The sequence below is a fragment of the Anabrus simplex genome, chromosome 2, assembly GCF_040414725.1.
Source record: "Anabrus simplex isolate iqAnaSimp1 chromosome 2, ASM4041472v1, whole genome shotgun sequence".
Classification (NCBI taxonomy): domain Eukaryota; kingdom Metazoa; phylum Arthropoda; class Insecta; order Orthoptera; family Tettigoniidae; genus Anabrus; species Anabrus simplex.
The window spans coordinates 135,610,855-135,628,309 of record NC_090266.1 but is presented as its reverse complement, the minus strand read 5'-3'; the positions used below and the strand labels follow the sequence as shown (position 1 = coordinate 135,628,309).

Here is a 17,455-nt window from a genome sequence, read left to right as displayed (position 1 = left end):
CAAGATCCTAATGCTGTTTTTGTCTCTGATTCTGTGTGTTTCTCACTTGGACCGGCGCGCGGGAGTTACTTTGCACATAGTCCTAGGCAATGTTGTATTGTTCTTGAGTATCGTTTTCGGAGTGAGCACGCTATATGTTGCTGATGCTAATGAGTTTCTGGTGGCTGTTAGGTCAGAGACGCTACTTAAGTGTTTATTTGTAACTCCAACTCTGTATAATAGTTGGACTACAATTCTTCGACGAGATTATGTACAGTGGATGTGGTGATGCGTACAGAATCGAGATTCGGTAGTGGATGTGTGTTTGAGCACAGAGCTGATTCTTGGTCAAGGAAATCGTCGGCCGAGTATCCACTTTCAGTTGCAGAAACCTGAGGCGTTACACCAACCTGTGCGGCACTCGAGAAGAACTCAAGACGTCGATGAAGTGTGTAAATAAGGTTAGGGATGCTCTTCGTAAAGAAGGTTGCATCCGTACGTAGAGAAAGTCATCATACTTTTCTCTACCAGAATACGATTTTTGATCTGCAAAAGTAGAGTGCAGTGCGACTCTTACCTGGAGGTATGTTAAGAAATGTATATATAGTATCAATAATTTTATTGATGGTTTGTAGTGTGTATATTTGCCTTTGTAAATGACAAATGAGGTGGTCTCGTCAAGTAATGATTTGGTTGTTATTAGTAGTGTGTATATTTGCCTTTGTAAATGACAAACGAGTAGGTCTCTTGAAGTAATGATTAATGTTGGTCGTAGTTGTTTGTACGTTGCCTTTGTGGACGGCAATCAGGAGGTGGTCTCTTTAAGTGATGATTATTGTGGTATTCTTTATATTTTGTTTATTATTTTGGGAGTAAAGTTCTGGTATCAAACTTGCAGTAAATCTTTTTATCAGTGGAGTGAGGTTGAACCTGGCATGCTACCTACATCTAATTTCAGGGGTAAACAGGTAAGGTTATAAAGTAAGTCTGGAGCTTCGTCAGCCTGATGACCGTCGCCTTGGGAGAGAGAGTTACTCATTGCTCTACATAGTTATATATTCCTGCAATTGTTTTACAGGTGGCGCCCACTGTCTTGTTATTTACACTTACTTTAGTCACTGGTATTTAATATATATTTTTTATTATTTTTTGGAAATTACAAAAACGATATGCAAATTCTAAGCACTAACTCCAAGAGCCCCTTACTCAATACAGTGGAAGAATTCTGTATCAACTTAGATCAATACGCCAATCCAAATTTCAATTTAAATGAAATCTATATATGTAAAATAAGAGTTTTGTCTGTACATTGCTCAGAATTTGAAAAGAATGGTATTTCTGTATCGGTCATGTCCACAGTAACAAGAAAATGCATTTTTTACTTTTCCATAATTTCTGTCTGTATGTATGTATGTATGTATGTATGTACACACATCACGAGAAAACGGCTGAAGAGAATTTAATGAAAGTCGGAATGTAAAGTCCGGGTGATGAACCGCTACAATCTAGGCTATAAATTATTTTAATCACGCTGAGTGAAACGGTAGTTTAGGGGAAGGCCTGAAAATTTATTCTCAAATATTTATGTTAGTGGTCGTGTATTAATGAAAATCACTAGACAAAGATGGCAAATAATTCGCTACAATATAGGCTATACATGCTGAGAAAAATGGTAGTTTAGGGGAAGGCCTAAAATTTAATTGTCAAATATTTATTTTATTGGTGGTCGTATCTTCACGAAAATTGGTATGCAAAGTCGGGGAATAGGTCCCTTTAATCTAGGCTATCAATAATGTTATTACACTGAGTGAAATGGTAGTTCAGGGGAAGGACTGAAATGTAATCTATATATAAAATAACTGTTTTGCCTGTGCATTGCTGAGAATTTGAAATGAATGATATTTCTGTATCTGTCATGTCCACAGTAACAAGGAAATGCATTTTTTACTTTTCCGTAATTTCTGTCTGTATGTATGTATGTATGTATGTATGTATGTATGTATGTACACGCATCAATAGAAAACTGCTGAAGAGAATTTAATGAAAATCGGTATGTAATGTCGGGTGATGAACCACTGCAATCTAGGCTACAAATTATTTTATGCACGTTGAGTGAAATGGTAGTTTAGGGGAAGGCCTGAAATGTAATTCTCAAATAAGTTACTTATGTTATTAGTGGTCGTATCGATAAATACTAGATGACTAACATAACTTTAGTTATGTCATAAGTTAGTAGTAGTTATGTAAGAAGTTATCAAATTTCCGATCACCTATGTCTTATACATTGTTACCGTACCGCATATAATCAGAGATATTAATGAATTTGGATTTTTGTTACTAAGTCCATATCAGCTCCGAGTCACGAGAAAATGGGTAAACAGAATTTAGTGAAAATCGGTACGTTAATTCTGAGAATAAGGAACTACAGTCTACGATATAAATAATTTTGTAAGACACCCTAATATCACAGAGTCGAAAGAAAACTAATGTGAAGGCCTGCAATATAGAAAGCTCATAAACTTTATCAACAATAACATTACATTGACCATTGTTTGTTTTGATGTGCTTTTTGTCTTCTGTTTCCACTCATCCCCGATAGATAGAATTACTGCAGCGTACCGAGGTTCTTTAAATTTGCTTTACGTCGCACCGACACAGGTAGGTCTTATGGCGGCGATGGGATAGGAAAGGAATAGGGGTGTGAAAGATGCGGCCAAGGCTTTAAGGTACAGTCTGGTGTTAAAATGGGAAACCACGGAATACCATCTTTAGGGATGCCGGCAGTGGGGTTCGAATCCACTATCTCCCGGATGCAAGCTCACAGCTGCGCACCCCTAACCACACAGGCAACTCGCCTGGTCGTACCGACTGTAACAGCCTGCCTGTATATTGGCGGGACGTAGCTGGGGAGTAAGATGACTTTCTTCTCTAGCATGCCATTCCTCTGGTTCATACATTTTACGATATATCTGGTACGTAACTCACTGGTTCATCATACTATTCGAGCTATTCAATCTCTACTCTGAGGCACTGACTGGAATGAGTAGTGTGCATATTTAACGGAATAATGACAGGAGTGTTCACGGCAGTCTGCGACCTGGTTTTTCCAGCTCTGGAACTTAGGACTCTTAGATCGGCACCGTAGTACTGTTCGTTGAAAGTGAGAAAGTGTGCGGTTGTAATTTGATCGAATATTTTATATGATAACATTGCTTTCAATCACTACATTCCTACTGACGTTTTTGTAAAGACCTATGTTGAATTCAGTTAGGAAAACCACCAAGTCAGTCTTTCTGAGAATCCCGTAGCGAAGCACGGGTACATCAGCTAGTTACAGATAAAGTTAACATTATTTTCAATGCTGTCATCCCTTTCCTAAAAAACAGTTACCTAAAAAGAATAAAAAAACAGGACCCAATACACATAAAAGAACTGCCAGAAGACACCCCCCGCTCCAGTCCCACTTCCTCAACAGCCACTCCTCCTACCCCTCCGAACTTCCCCTCCGCAGCCACAAGCAGCAACTTCAGACAAACACGGAAGAGTGCTCGACGTGCTGCCGAATAGCACACATCAAAGTGTCAACATCAACGGTAAGTATATGCACACCCATTCCAACTTCAAACAAACATTCCATCTTGGCAGGCACAACATTTCTTACACTTTATTTCTATTTACAGATACAAAATATGTCCTACAACACAAGTGAAGAAAGAAGCTTACACGCTAACCAAAAAACACAAGATATGTTGAAATCAAGTATTACATATTGCACCCGTCATGCCGGGCTCAGCTCGGCCGGTGAGCGAAGATCTCCAGGGTGTAGATCGTTCGCTTATCGGCTGTGCGAAAATTTTAAAGTGCAGGGATAGATAATGAACTAGTGGCAAATGAGAGAAAGCTAAATAGGTTTTAGACATTTATTACAACTACTGCTCTTCATAAATTATACAATAATTAACAAAATCTAGGTATTTTGTTTATATGATTGTCCTCTTTTATGTCGTAGCCACATAGATACTTCATCGGTAAACGAAACAGGAAATGCCTGTATCTGCAAATATAATATTCATATTTTTAGTGAAAAATTAATTAAATAATTAATAATAATTAATTTGAGATGACCTCTCTCATTTATAATTTAGTAATTTGAAAATAAACTTCCTTCCTTCATGGATTTGATTTTAAACAAATTTGAAAATGATCATTTTCATTTCTCTTTGAAAATTAAATAAAAATTTTTCTCTTATAAAATTATAGTTAAGTCGTCTTCCTTGACTTTTAAATTAATTAATAAACTCAACTTTATAATTATTTAGTAGTTGCTTCTTACATAATAGCTCGGAACTTGACCTCATGTCAATTTACATTTATCCGTTACTCGAAACAATTAATTAAATTATTCTTACAATTTTCGACTTTGCGAGTTCAATCCACTGACATGGCCTATACTTATTCATGTGTATTCGTTAAATAAGATCCTATTCCTCCTTAAAAACGAATAAAATTCACTAAAGGTTTGAATTCATTCAAATGGTGAACCACTAAAGTTGGCGTAAATTAGGCCGAAAATTCCACAAAATAATGAAGAGCATCATCACAAATCTGGATTATAAACTTACATTAAGCAAAACACAGTCAAATCACACATACTACACTCACACAAGGATACACGAAAATATTATATACATATTTACACGAACGCTAGCCCTTGATTATTAATTTTTATGATTAGACAAAGTTAGGAAGTTTATTCTCATGATGACACTATCGTGGTGACCTCCTCTCATCAACTGGGAAATGTGACAGAGCAAGGATTATCACTTAATTATAGAACACAGTTATACGACAACGTTTAGAGAAAATTTACGAACACAAAATCATCCAAAAAATCATCGATAAATCGCTTAAACATAGGCCAGAATAAACATTCCGCGCACGCGGTTCATGAGCTACGACATTTATTTTTACTTCTCCACTATAATTGTGATTCTCGATTAATCTGCACTCATAACGAAGACATTACATCAAGTAACATATTTATTCCATCATTGACTCATTAATGGATGCACAGCTCAACTGCTGAATTCAATAATATCCATCAATCAATCAACTAATCATCACAGCACAGCAAATATATAACAAATTGTATCGGTCAGATACTGCCATTTCCCAGGCCTAAATTACAATAATGAGCGCACATCAACCATTTTCAATGATAACTAATATTATGCTCATGACCTTAGGTGTTCTTTTACGCGATAATTTAGTTAAATTATTTTTAATATTATTATTATTATTATTACTGGCCGCGCAAGATCATACGTGCGGAAGCTACTACACAATAATATTTCAGATGACTCTATTGCACACAAAACTCAACCATATGTCGCATAATTGAAGAATGAACTCTGACATGATAGAACCCACGGAATTTCTGTCCCATTTGATCTTATTAAAAGTCAAAAATATTCAAATAGTTCAAGTTTAACGTTGGGGTCAATTTACACTTATTTCTCCTGCCACAATGAACTCGGGACAGTTGAAACACTTCTCGAAGACATCCACTCAAAGCAAACTAATAGGTCCAAATACTCACTCATCCTCAATCTACCATCACCAAGAAAGAAGAGATGGAAAAATTCTAACTAATAGAAAATGTCTAAACAAATAAGTAGAGGCTATGTCATTCAAATTACTTTACAAAAGGAAAGAAAGAATAACAAAGTTTAAATATTACTTGGTGGTGACTGTCGGTTGTAGAACTCGGGCTGATGACCTAGTGCATTATCACCTTACGCACCATCGATCCTCGTCACGCCCGTCTGGACTGCCTTACATTTTACTCGTGCATTGGAGACATGCTGGCGCGCTGGAAATCACTCCGTTCACGAAGAAAGAAGACTGACATCCTGACTCGAACTCGAACCGGTGACCTCTTCAGTGGAAATCTTGTGAAGCTGAAACTAAAAATCACGTCTAAGACAAGGTCCAAAACTCACACCGATGTCTGATAAGATGACAAGAAAACTTAACTTTTAAAATCTGCTGAATTATAGGTGGAATCCGCAAACATCTGAACTGCAGTTGTAACCAGTTGTAGACTCTGAATGACGAAGTTCCCTGGCAAGCGAAGTGCGCCTTCTTCTGCCTGTAGTCGAAGCTAGAGTAATTCTTCTCAGTAAGCGAAATACGTCTTCTTCCGTCCGCTGTTGAAGCTAGAGTAATCCTCCACAAGACGTGTTCAGAGGTAGAAATTTCTGTGAAAATTTTCCCTAGGAAAATCCATTATTCACTGTCTTAAGACAGGGGTGCGTCCTTTCCTCATAAGCGATTGGTTAATTTATTAACTTAGCACCAAATTAATCGCTTGATTGGCTGCCATAGTCAGACGTCAACCGGGCGAGTTGGCCGTGCGCGTAGAGGCGCGCGGCTGTGAGCTTGCATCCGGGAGATAGTAGGTTCGAATCCCACTATCGGCAGCCCTGAAAATGGTTTTCCGTGGTTTCCCATTTTCACACCAGGCAAATGCTGGGGCTGTACCTTAATTAAGGCCACGGCCGCTTCCTTCCAACTCCTAGGCCTTTCCTATCCCATCGTCGCCATAAGACCTATCTGTGTCGGTGCGACGTAAAGCCCCTAGCAAAAAAGTCAGACGTCATGCACCTCCACAATTATCGATCGAGCACTTGACACACATTCAGCCTGGTCACGTGTCGTTCACGGCTGATTCCAAGGTTATTTGGCTAGCTGTCTCTGCGTTCTCCCCTCGCCTGGCCTTGAGTGGAATTCCCAGCCACCTGGCGTATCTCGCTCAGTCAACTCGACGTGATAAAACTCCCTTCCTGGTTCATAAAATAATATTTCAACACACAGTAGAAATAAATGCTTTCCAATAAATGATTTTGCCAATTTTGAAGGGGACAATATTGACATTTGACAAAATCAAATAACATAAAGACTAGGGAAGCACGTCGCTAAAACGACGACTTATCTACATTTATATACCGTATTCTGTCAAATTTTATGGTCAACCAGTCTTAACATAAACTATAAGCTTTGTGTATGTATCGACGAAGTCCCACACCAAACACTGGACAACTACCTGATTTCAACATAAGTGTTCATATTACTTCAAGAAACTCGTACTATTATGCCACCAGTAGACGAACACGGCTGATCATATTATATCATAACATAGTCGCATATAAAACACGACGCAAGAATTAATCTGTACTTCAAAATGTTTTATTCATCTAGTTATAAGTTTTAATGTGAAACAGTGGACACTTCACAATTTAAGAATATTGTACATTCAACATATATCACCTGCGCACTTAATAGTATTGCATAGTTTTAACTCTCATACCGATTAACGCAGAGGAAGATAAGACTAAAAACATTTGCAAATTGATAAGTTTTTACCCATACTATGTGGCACCTTAAAAAAAAAAATGTATTTTAACACACATCATTCATGTACATATAGTAATGTTAAGTTTTAATTATTATATCAGTTAATATATTAATAATCTTGACCATGATGGTCGGGATTGGATCCGTATTGACTTAGTAACAGTAAATATGTTCGAAGATAGTCCGCCTAGTCAGTACAACTTAACACACTGGGACGAAACGCTGGCAACCTGAAATGAGTTAGCTGGAAAATAAATTAATTGTATTGACTAGGCGGACTATCTTCCAACATATTTACTGTCAGTTAATGTAGACGATTATTTAAACTAGAACATTTGTTTTTTTACCCATATCATGTGACATTCTTATTGTTATGTTTTAATTGTATGTTATGATTGTCAGCTGAAGATGACCTTCACAAGGTCGAAACCTGTACTGTAGAACAATAATATATAAATATATGTATTAATTAGGTGGAAGCTTCAAAACTCCATATTTGTGAATATAATCAATACGGAAATGAAACTTATGGATTATGATATCCTGACAATACCGTAACCATCAATTGTACGAAGGTTGCAGGAGCATTCTTCAATCCAAAAGGCATTACTGTAAACTGGTACAATCCTCTCGGTGTCATTAAGACGGTCAGTGGTCTAGAATTTTCCTCGACCTCCACTTGCCACTATCCAGAGTTGAGATCCAGTGTGTTGAAAATCCTTAACTCACTTACTTGTTTCGGTAAGTCTTTCAGGTCAGGCATGGGGTAGGTGTCACTAACGGTCTTCTTGTTCAACCTGCAGAATTCCACACATAGTCGATACTTCTTTATCGGTAGGACGAAAGGCGAAGCCGAACAGGATGTAGAGGCCTCGATGAGACCTTGCCCTTCTATCTCCCGAATCTTCTGAATGACAAGGTTGTGCTTATCCTGGATATGGACGTTGCTCGATGGGTGAGGAAGACCTGCATTCATTGGTGTGCATTATTGTGGTAGTCCGTCCTATTTTACTGGTGATGACTTCCGGGAAGTCCTTTAAGGCGCGTCTCAACTCCTCTTCTTCACTTGGTTAAAGATGCGTTAACTGGATATCTCCCAGGTCTACGTCAACTTCCACATCCTTGCGAGTCCATAGATTTCCATCATGTGATATAGATGTTGATTCCCATAGGGAATCTGATGGCCAGGCAGGCATCAATTTTTGGTAATGAGACTAGTCTCATAGTGCATTGGCACTGCCGGTGGCTACAGGTAGCCTATGCAGTGGCCTCCGCAGTATGCACTAGCCATGCGTCTTGGTGGGTGTGCTATTTACCAACTGATGAGCCCAACTTAGCACACTGGGACGAAACGCTGGCAACCAGAAATGAGTTAGTTGGAAAATTTATAATGTCCAATAACGGACCATTTATATTGGTATTATGGATTTCCATCATGCCGGGCGACCCTGAAACGTCTGTCTTTTCATAAAAAGACTTCATGAACTGCATAGTCTAGGATCACTTTATATTCCACCAGAAAGTCATGACCTAATGTGATGTCAGGTTATTACTTTTATTGGCATATGGCAACAAGTTAGATACATATATACAAGTACATAATATTTACAAGTATATACAGACAAGAAACATGTTTTATAGCAGAATGTCCAGTTGGGTGATCGCCTGTATGGCTTCCTCTGTTGGTTCCAAAAACTCACTCGGGCTACATGTGTAGGAACGCCGTGTACATTCACTTACAATATGGGGGATTGTCTGCTGAGAGGCACCTCAGTCTCACTCTGGTGATGAAATATATTTCCACTTATAAAGGGCATCCCTGCATTGTCCATGATTTGTTCTGACCCAATTCAGAGTGGTCCAAATCTTACGCGGTAGATGACGTTCACCAGGAAAGATGTTATGTAAGGAACTGTCTGTGGCAACTTTCCAGCGACTCCATTCTTCTAAAGGGTGAAAATTCCAATCAGCCAATTTGTCAGCATCACGCAAAGATGGACGACGTGACTTGAGCCTTGTTATCTTGAGAACAGGAATATCATCCAAACAAGCAGTTGAGGGTTCATTTCTATCTTCTTGTACTCCCGAATGAGAGCATTTTATCTTCTTAAATCAGGTGGCATTGTACCTGACAGTATTGAGAGCCAATAAAGGGGTGTGGACTGGATAGTACCAGATATTAACCGCATGCTAGCATTCGGTTGAGTATCAATGAGTCTTGTATATGGGCTATTCAGCCAAACTGGTGCACAGTACTCAGCACACAAGAAAACCCGTCCCAAAGCAGATCATCTTACTCTTTGCTGAGGAACCCCAACTTGAGCCACACAATTTCTGAAGGATACTACTATGTGTTTTGAGCTTTTTGGACAGATTCATAAGATGTTGTTTGTAAGATAGTGTGTGATCAAGTGTAGTGCCCAAATATTTTGGATACCAGCTGTGTCGAACTTCACGATGACAAAAACGTATGTGAAGTTCAGTGCCAGCTTGGTGATTATTCAGGTGAAAACATGACATTTCTGTTTTGTTAGGGTTAGGATTCAGTTGCCATTTCTTGAAGTACATTTCAATAGAAATCAGGTCTCTTTGTAGCGAAAAAAAAATATTTCATCAACAGATAGTTGCTGATGTGGAGTGAAATGGTACCTTGAAACTTTATTGGCATGGTCAACACCAGGCTGGAATTTTCCACAGGGATCTTAATTTGCTTCATTAGGGGCAGCAAGGCCTCTATTGTCTGCAACATGAATGAATTTCAACAGAAGCTGATATCTATTTCTGGAAAACATATGCCTAAACCAAGGTGAACTTTGGGAGAATGAAGCTGACCAGTAGCTGTATATGTAAGTGCACTAATCCTAATTTAGATACACAAGTTACTCAGGCCTCTTTCAGATGACGCAGGAGTAAAATGCGCCTGTGTGTATGCGTTGGTGCACCCACTTCTGCTGACTCTGCACAACGGGTCAAAAGGTGAAAAACTCCCTGCACTTTCCAGCAGAACTTTTTCAACATGTTTTTCAGTGCGAGTAATAAATATGGGCCATTATAGCCTTCGTTTACCTGCTACACTTACGAAAATACAAAAAAAATAGTTCAGGCATGCTGTGACCTTCAGATTTCGTTAGAGAAGATGGGTACAGTTTTTTGGATACTCTCTCAATAACTGGTCTAAATGATATCATGCCTTCCCAAACATGAGACCACTGGTATTTCTGATATTAAAGTTAAGTTCTCATTGTCTCTTTCGGATTCCATAACAACCACTGTACATCACACAGGAAAAGAAAAAGGCACACGAATAACTTTTAAATTGAAAATGAGAAAAAACTCTTTATGTCAAGTGGGTGAGAGTGGGCCTACTTTTGTTTATCATACAAAGCCATTTCTGCTTTCTTATAGATACATTATGAGGTTCTTTACTGATGTCACGAGCACAGTTGATCTGTTGTGTATGATGACATGCATAAAATGTCCTACAACAAGTAACTGTGGATGTGGTACCATGACTCACCGCAGACTCCCCGCTCGAACATTTCTCCAGCACGCTTTTACTCTCTGCCTCCGCACTGTCTGAAAGATTCTTTTTGAACAATCGGTTCTTAATTTAGGCCTACGCAGACCAGCAGCTAAGCATGGAAGCAGGTCGAACCCTCTCATCTAAAAGAGGCCTCACAAACGTAAAATTAAGCACCAGCACGTCAGACACAAGGAGAATAAGACTGGCTTGGGACTGACGCCCCCTGCAGCTCTAGGCCATCACAAAACCGCGTTCCAGGGCCGTGAAATTTAGTTCTCTAGTGAGTCCTTACCCAGGCCAGTTGTCGCCGGCGTGTTGTGTGCGCAACGTGGCCGGGAACGCCAATTGAAATTTTTTATGGTGGGAGTTACGAACGTATTAAAGAGAGACGTCAATGTTCTATCCAGGTTTCTTTAGCATGTATTTAATAGGACACGTCCTGGGACATAGGAATAATGGTGTAATAACCAGGGAAACTCGCTAGAGAGGGACGTCTTCACCAGTTTCAACTGTATTCTGTTTGTATTATATTTAAGTGTGTACAAATTTTTTTGGAGAAATAAATTTTGTTTTGTGTTCATATCTGAAATACCAGATAAGTCATGGTGTATTGAAATTAATGAGTGGTAGGGTATATGACTCTTTCTCAGAATTATCATAGTCATCAGTATTTGTTGCATATTACTGTAAGTTCTGATTTTACTTTGGTTTCACATCAGTATCATTACTGAGTAAATCATCTCTCTTGTAATATCTCTTCCAGATAACAACGTTTATTGGTCGAAGTCAGTACTGAAGGCATACTGCAGAACATGCAGGCGAAGAGGGGATGCTGAAAAATTGCTACTTTGTGACGAGTGCAATAAAGGCTATCATACTTATTGCCTGAAGCCAAAATTGAATGTGAGTTTCTTGTTTTAAATACTTTGTTGAATTGTTAGGCTTTTCCAACAATGTTCCATGTATTGCTCATCATCATTTCCCCTTATCCAGTTCCTGCCGGGTCGGGGTAGCTATGGCACTTCTCCATCTTCCTCTTTCCTTCCACCATTCCTCTTCCACAATCTTGTCCCAGTCCAAATTTCATCTTGTTATGCTGCTCTTCACTGATTCAGTCCATCTTGTTCTAGGTCTTGCTCTTGCTCTCTTGCCCTTGCACTTTGCCTCCAGCATCTGTCTTGGAATTATATTCTCCTCCATCCTCCTTACATGTCTAAACCACCTTAGTTTATTCTTTTCAACTCTCTCATTTAGCTTTCCTATCCCAACTTCCTTCCTAACATCTTCATTTCTCACTCTGTCTTTCCTTGTCTTTCCTATCATACTTCTGAGGAATTTCATCTTACTGGCTTGAATTCTACTCTCTTGCCTGCTAGTCAAAGTCCAAGTGTCAGCTGCATAAGTCAGTATGGGTACATAGTATATTTTGTACATTATCTCTACTTTTCCTTGGTATTTCTTTGCTCCTAACAAGTTTTCTGACACTTAGGTAGAATGCATTGCCCTGCTGTACCCTCCTGTTGATCTCCATGTCCACCCTAGCATTTTGCATTAATTCACTTTCTAGGTATCTAAAGCTGTCCACAATGTCCAGACTCAGGCTTCCAGTTTTCACAGTGCCCTTTCCTTGCCTTTCCCCTCTCAACATCACCATAGTCCTGCTTTTCTCTGTACTGATTTTCATGCCATACTTCTCAGTTTTTTGTTCATTATATCTTGTTGCACTTCTTTGTTGTTCTTTCCCCAGATCACCACATCATCTGCAAATAGCAGTATCTTCATCTCTTTTTCTCCGTAGGCTTCCTTTGTTTCCTTTACAATTTCGACCCTGGCCGTAATAAAAAAATGAGGTGACGGAACACTCCACTGCCTTAGCCCATTCTTAATCCTAAACCATTCTGTCTTTTCAACTGGGGTCAATACTCTGCTAACACAGTTGTTGTACATTGCATGCACCATTTCTAACATTTATCTTGTGAGTCCCCTTTTTAACCATGGTTTCTCAAACCTTCTCGCTGGGGATACTATCATATGCATTTTCTATATCTATGAAAGTCACGACCAGATCCTTTCCATATTCCCAGTTCTTTTCCGGCAGCTGTCTCATGTTAAAAGTTGGGTCCACTGTAGATCTTCCACTTCTGAAACCATATTGTTCCTCTTGTAACTCTCCTTCAATATCTCTTCTCATTCTTCTTTCTAATTCCTTTGCAGTATTTTAACTACCCGTGATATAAGTGTGATTCCTCTATGGTTACCACAAACTTTCTTGTCCCTTTTCCAGTCTTCTGGTACACATTTGTGTTTCCACATACACTTTAGTATTCGGTTCATCCATTGCATACCAACAGTTCCAGCAGCCTTTTATCATTTCCACACTGATTTCATCCATCCCTGCTGCTTTTCCAATCTTCATCTTTTGTACCACTAACTCCATCTCCAGCTTTGTGATGTTTTCACAGAGATGCACACAAAGTGCTCAGTTGAATACAATTTATTTACAATCATCAATATTTGTGTTATTTACCCATGGGAAAGAATACTGTTTCCAAGTTATGTTAGTCCATTACACTTGCATCCGTATCCCCCCTATAACATGAGACAGTTTCAACAGTCTATCACACTGGTTGACTTTGCCCTGGTCGTAGATTGTATCTTCTCTCTTCCTTGACATTGCTGCATGTCCTCTTCTCCTCTTGACTGGATTGTGCCGTATTGGGGGTCGTTGTTGCCTCGCTGCTAGCCTCTTCCTCGATGATAGTCCATGCGTTCTCCTCATGACCAGATTGTGCTGTGTCATTAGTAGCCTCTCCAGGTGGACCCGTGTCAGTACCAGGCTTATGCTGTATACACAGCAGTTGGGTGACTTGCTGCAACTCCGATGCGTGGAACTTGACAGGAGGGTTGGTCTTTAGTAAGTAGATCCCATGGCCCAGCTGCTTATCCTCCTCGACGGGACCAACCCTACTTAGGTGCGAGACCTGCGTGAAATTCTCCAGTCTTATTAGTGCCTGGGTGGTTACGTCGCAGTACTTGCTGGACTGGTAGGAAGATCTGAGTCTCTTCGACATGTTGAGCCTTGGCCTGGGTAAGGGATCTCTTCTCGGCCAAAGCTTGCTTTTCCTCGATGTGCTGCTGGTGCTTAAGCTGCCACTCTGCTAGGGAAACAGCTGCATCATCTTGACCAGAAATGGGTGGTGGACGAATCTCCCCATCCCTGGTGCCTTATAGCTTTCTACCAACAAACAGCTCCACTGGGGAATAGCCAGTGAAACGGTTGATACATCCTCGCAGGGCAGAGAGTGACTGTGGTATTTGACGGTCCGACAGTCAATGTTCTTTATTTATTAGGTGGAACCGTAGCATCCTTTTAGCTAATGGTTCCGTCGTTCCGTTGGATTGGCCCTTGAGTTTTAGATAGGGGTGGTCCAGTGCTCCATACCCCATTCAGTCATTGTTTGCTGCCACTTCCTTGACTTGAACTGACTCCCATTGTCTGTCTGAATGCACCGTGGATAACCATTGCGGCTGAATACCTCATCCTGTAGAAGAATCGTGATGCGTCACGTCGTGTCTTCTGGTATCGGAAAGGCCTCAGTCCATCTTGTGAAGAGGTCGGTGATTACTAGGAGTCCTGTTTTACCCTGTGGTGTTATAGGGCAAGGGCCCATCAAGTCCAGGGTTATGACCTCCCAAGGGCATTGTAGCCATCTTCATTGCTGACTGGAATCTGCCTTCCTGTTGCTCACCTTGGTGTAGGCCCAGATGTAGCACTCCTTCACATAGCCCAGGATATCTTTCTTCATGTAGACCCAGAAGAATCTTCGTTGGATAGGTTGATGTCTCTTCACATCCTGGATGTCCGGCTTCAGTGCTGTCGTGGAACTTCTCGAGGATGTCCATCGTATGCTGTCTAGGGATCACCACTACTGTAGGCATGTCGGAGAGGTGCGATCTGCACATTAAGGATCCTCCATCAACTTGGAAGTTCTTGTAGCACATCTTGAATTCCCGCGGGATAAGTCGACTATCGGTGTTCTGTCTCTTAATTCACTGCGTCATGGTCCTACAGGGCTTATCTTGTTTTGCCATTGCTTAATTACTTCCGGATCAAGTTCCTTCTTGATGATCATAAGGACTGGTTCATTGGGTTCACTCTGGTGATTTTGTGGAAACTCCCTCTCGACAGTGGTGCTCCTATGTTTGTCGGTTCTGGGACATGACACACATCAGAGTCTAATTCTACAATTAACAGAGCCCATCACATCACTTTAGATTTTGTGCCAGAGACAGAGTTCAACCATTTGAGGGCTGCGTTACCTGTATAGAGCTGGAACTCCCTTCCCTCCAAGTAGCCTCTGAATTTGCCCATGGCCCACACCCCGGCTAAGACTTCCTTCTCAGCAGTGCAGTAGCATTCGGTGGAAGATGGCTTTCTGCTGGCATACTCGATGTCCCTTCCGCCGTCACTCCTCTCCTGGAATAACACTGCTCCTTGGCCGGAGTTGCTGGTGTCCATCTGCAGTTACATCTTCCATTGAGGGTCGGGATGGGCTAGACTGGGAGCTTTGCATATCGCAGCCTTAATGCCTTGGAATGCTGCCTCTTCCTTGCTGGTCCAATGGAACGGGCAGTTGTTATGGAGTAGATTGGTGAGTGGTATTGCCTTCTCTTCAAAGTGTGGCACTAAGCTGCTGTATCATCCACACAAGCCAAGCAACTGACGTACTTGTCGCTTGATCCGTGGGTGTTAAGCTTCGCCAGTTGATGTATTCACAAAGACGCACAAAAAATGCTGTCAGTTGTGTGCCCTATTTATTTAGAAATTGTATTTACATCTTCCACATGCACGCACTAATGAACTGCCATCTTGACAAACAAAACACTACTACAAAAAATAAGGGGATACCGCAACAGTTGCATGTCATCTACCAACCCAGCAAAACTAGTTCACATACTTGACTTTGAACACTTGGCTAACATGACATCCACACAAGTCTCGTCAAAACAACTCAACTCTCACTGACGAGATTGCCTCTTTATATACGTTGCTTGGCCAGGCTTCTAGAAGGATATGAGATAACATGTTTTTCTTGTAAATTCGAGAGTTTCCAATAGCTTATTTACAATGTGAATATTTCTCTATACAATTCTAGTCACCCCATGCATTGTTCTGGACTTATTATAGTGTACTGCACAATGTTACATTGGATTATACATCATATTGAATCGTGTAGTTTCAAAAACCCCTATCTCCAGTTTTCACGTTAATGGAGATAAAGATCGTTTTGATTTTGCTGTGGGCATGTCCATTGCTGTATATTATTAGTACGCATCAAAACCCGCTCTAACCGTTCGAAATTCAGTGTCAAAGTATGAAGTTATTTTCATATTCCACCATCTCCAACGCCTTGCGCTTGGACATAGGTAACATAACCCGCCATCTCCGCCTGCCAATAGGAAGGCAGTACGCAGCCCTGTGTCAGACGCGTAAGGAGCTCTTGGCGCGATCGCGAGAGGAAGCATTTGTATTGACACAGTGTCGTGTATTGTCTATTACTAATGGATTTACATCATAAATGTATTGAGCAGTGTAGCCCTGGCAAGGGTAGGAAGAAATTACGTAACGAACAGCAGTGGAAATGCAAGGAAGCAAAAATATCAAGGTATGTTTTCTTATAGTAGCATTATTATTACGTTGCTCTCTTGTCGGCATAATTGTAGTACTGTATCAGAAACTGCAATTTTAGAATAAGCTTTAGAAAACATACACTGCTGCATGAAGTCAGTGCGTGGTGTTCTCCTCTCACAAAAATGGCCTCAGTTTGAATCTCGGCTAGTGCACGTTAGGTTCCCGAAAGCCCGTACCATTGTGGCTTTGTGCAGCTTCTGATATTACCTTCTACGATCACGTTGAGAAGCGAACTTCCCTTTCTTTTTCGATGCAGGCCATTCATAAATACCTATGATATTTTAGTAAACATACACATTCTCAAAAGTGAAAAGGGTGTTTATTACACCGGTACTCGTCGGCTGGACCTTCTGTCACACTAATGTGCGGCCATAAATCCAAGGCCTACCATTGCGGAGATATTTCTTTGTTGGATGTGAAGAAGTTTCACTCGGTATTTTACTCTACAGCATCAAAACTGCAGTAGAATAGTTTCATTATCAAGCATGTTCCTTGTATATCAGTGGCGAGACGCAGGCCGGGTAACGGTATCAAATCCGGAAAAGCTCACACATTCAATCAATCAATCAATACTGATCTGCATTTAGGGCAGTCGCCCAGGTGGCAGATTCCCTATCTGTTGCTTTCCTAGCCTTTTCCGAAATGATTTCAAAGAAATTGGAAATTTTTTGAACATGTCCCGTGGTAAGTTATTCCAATCCCTAACTCCCCTTCCTATAAATGAATATTTGCCCCAGTTTGTCCTCTTGAATTCCAACTTTATCTTCATATTGTGATCTTTCCTACTTTTATAAACGCCATTCAAACTTATTCGTCTACTAATGTCATTCCACGCCATCTCTCCG

General features: G+C 40.4%; 1 protein-coding gene across 2 annotated transcripts in view; it reads left to right on the top strand.

The window, feature by feature from the left end:
• Positions 1-17,455, top strand: part of Acf (ATP-dependent chromatin assembly factor large subunit) — a 711,969-nt gene that overhangs the window by 541,749 nt on the left and 152,765 nt on the right. For both annotated transcript variants that reach the window (XR_011017808.1, XM_068226116.1), the window contains exon 19: positions 11,682-11,821. Coding sequence is in view for 1 of the 2 variants with exons in the window: in XM_068226116.1 (XP_068082217.1) it covers positions 11,682-11,821 (140 nt within the window). In the remaining variant the exon portion in view is untranslated. The remainder of the gene's footprint in view (positions 1-11,681; positions 11,822-17,455) is intronic.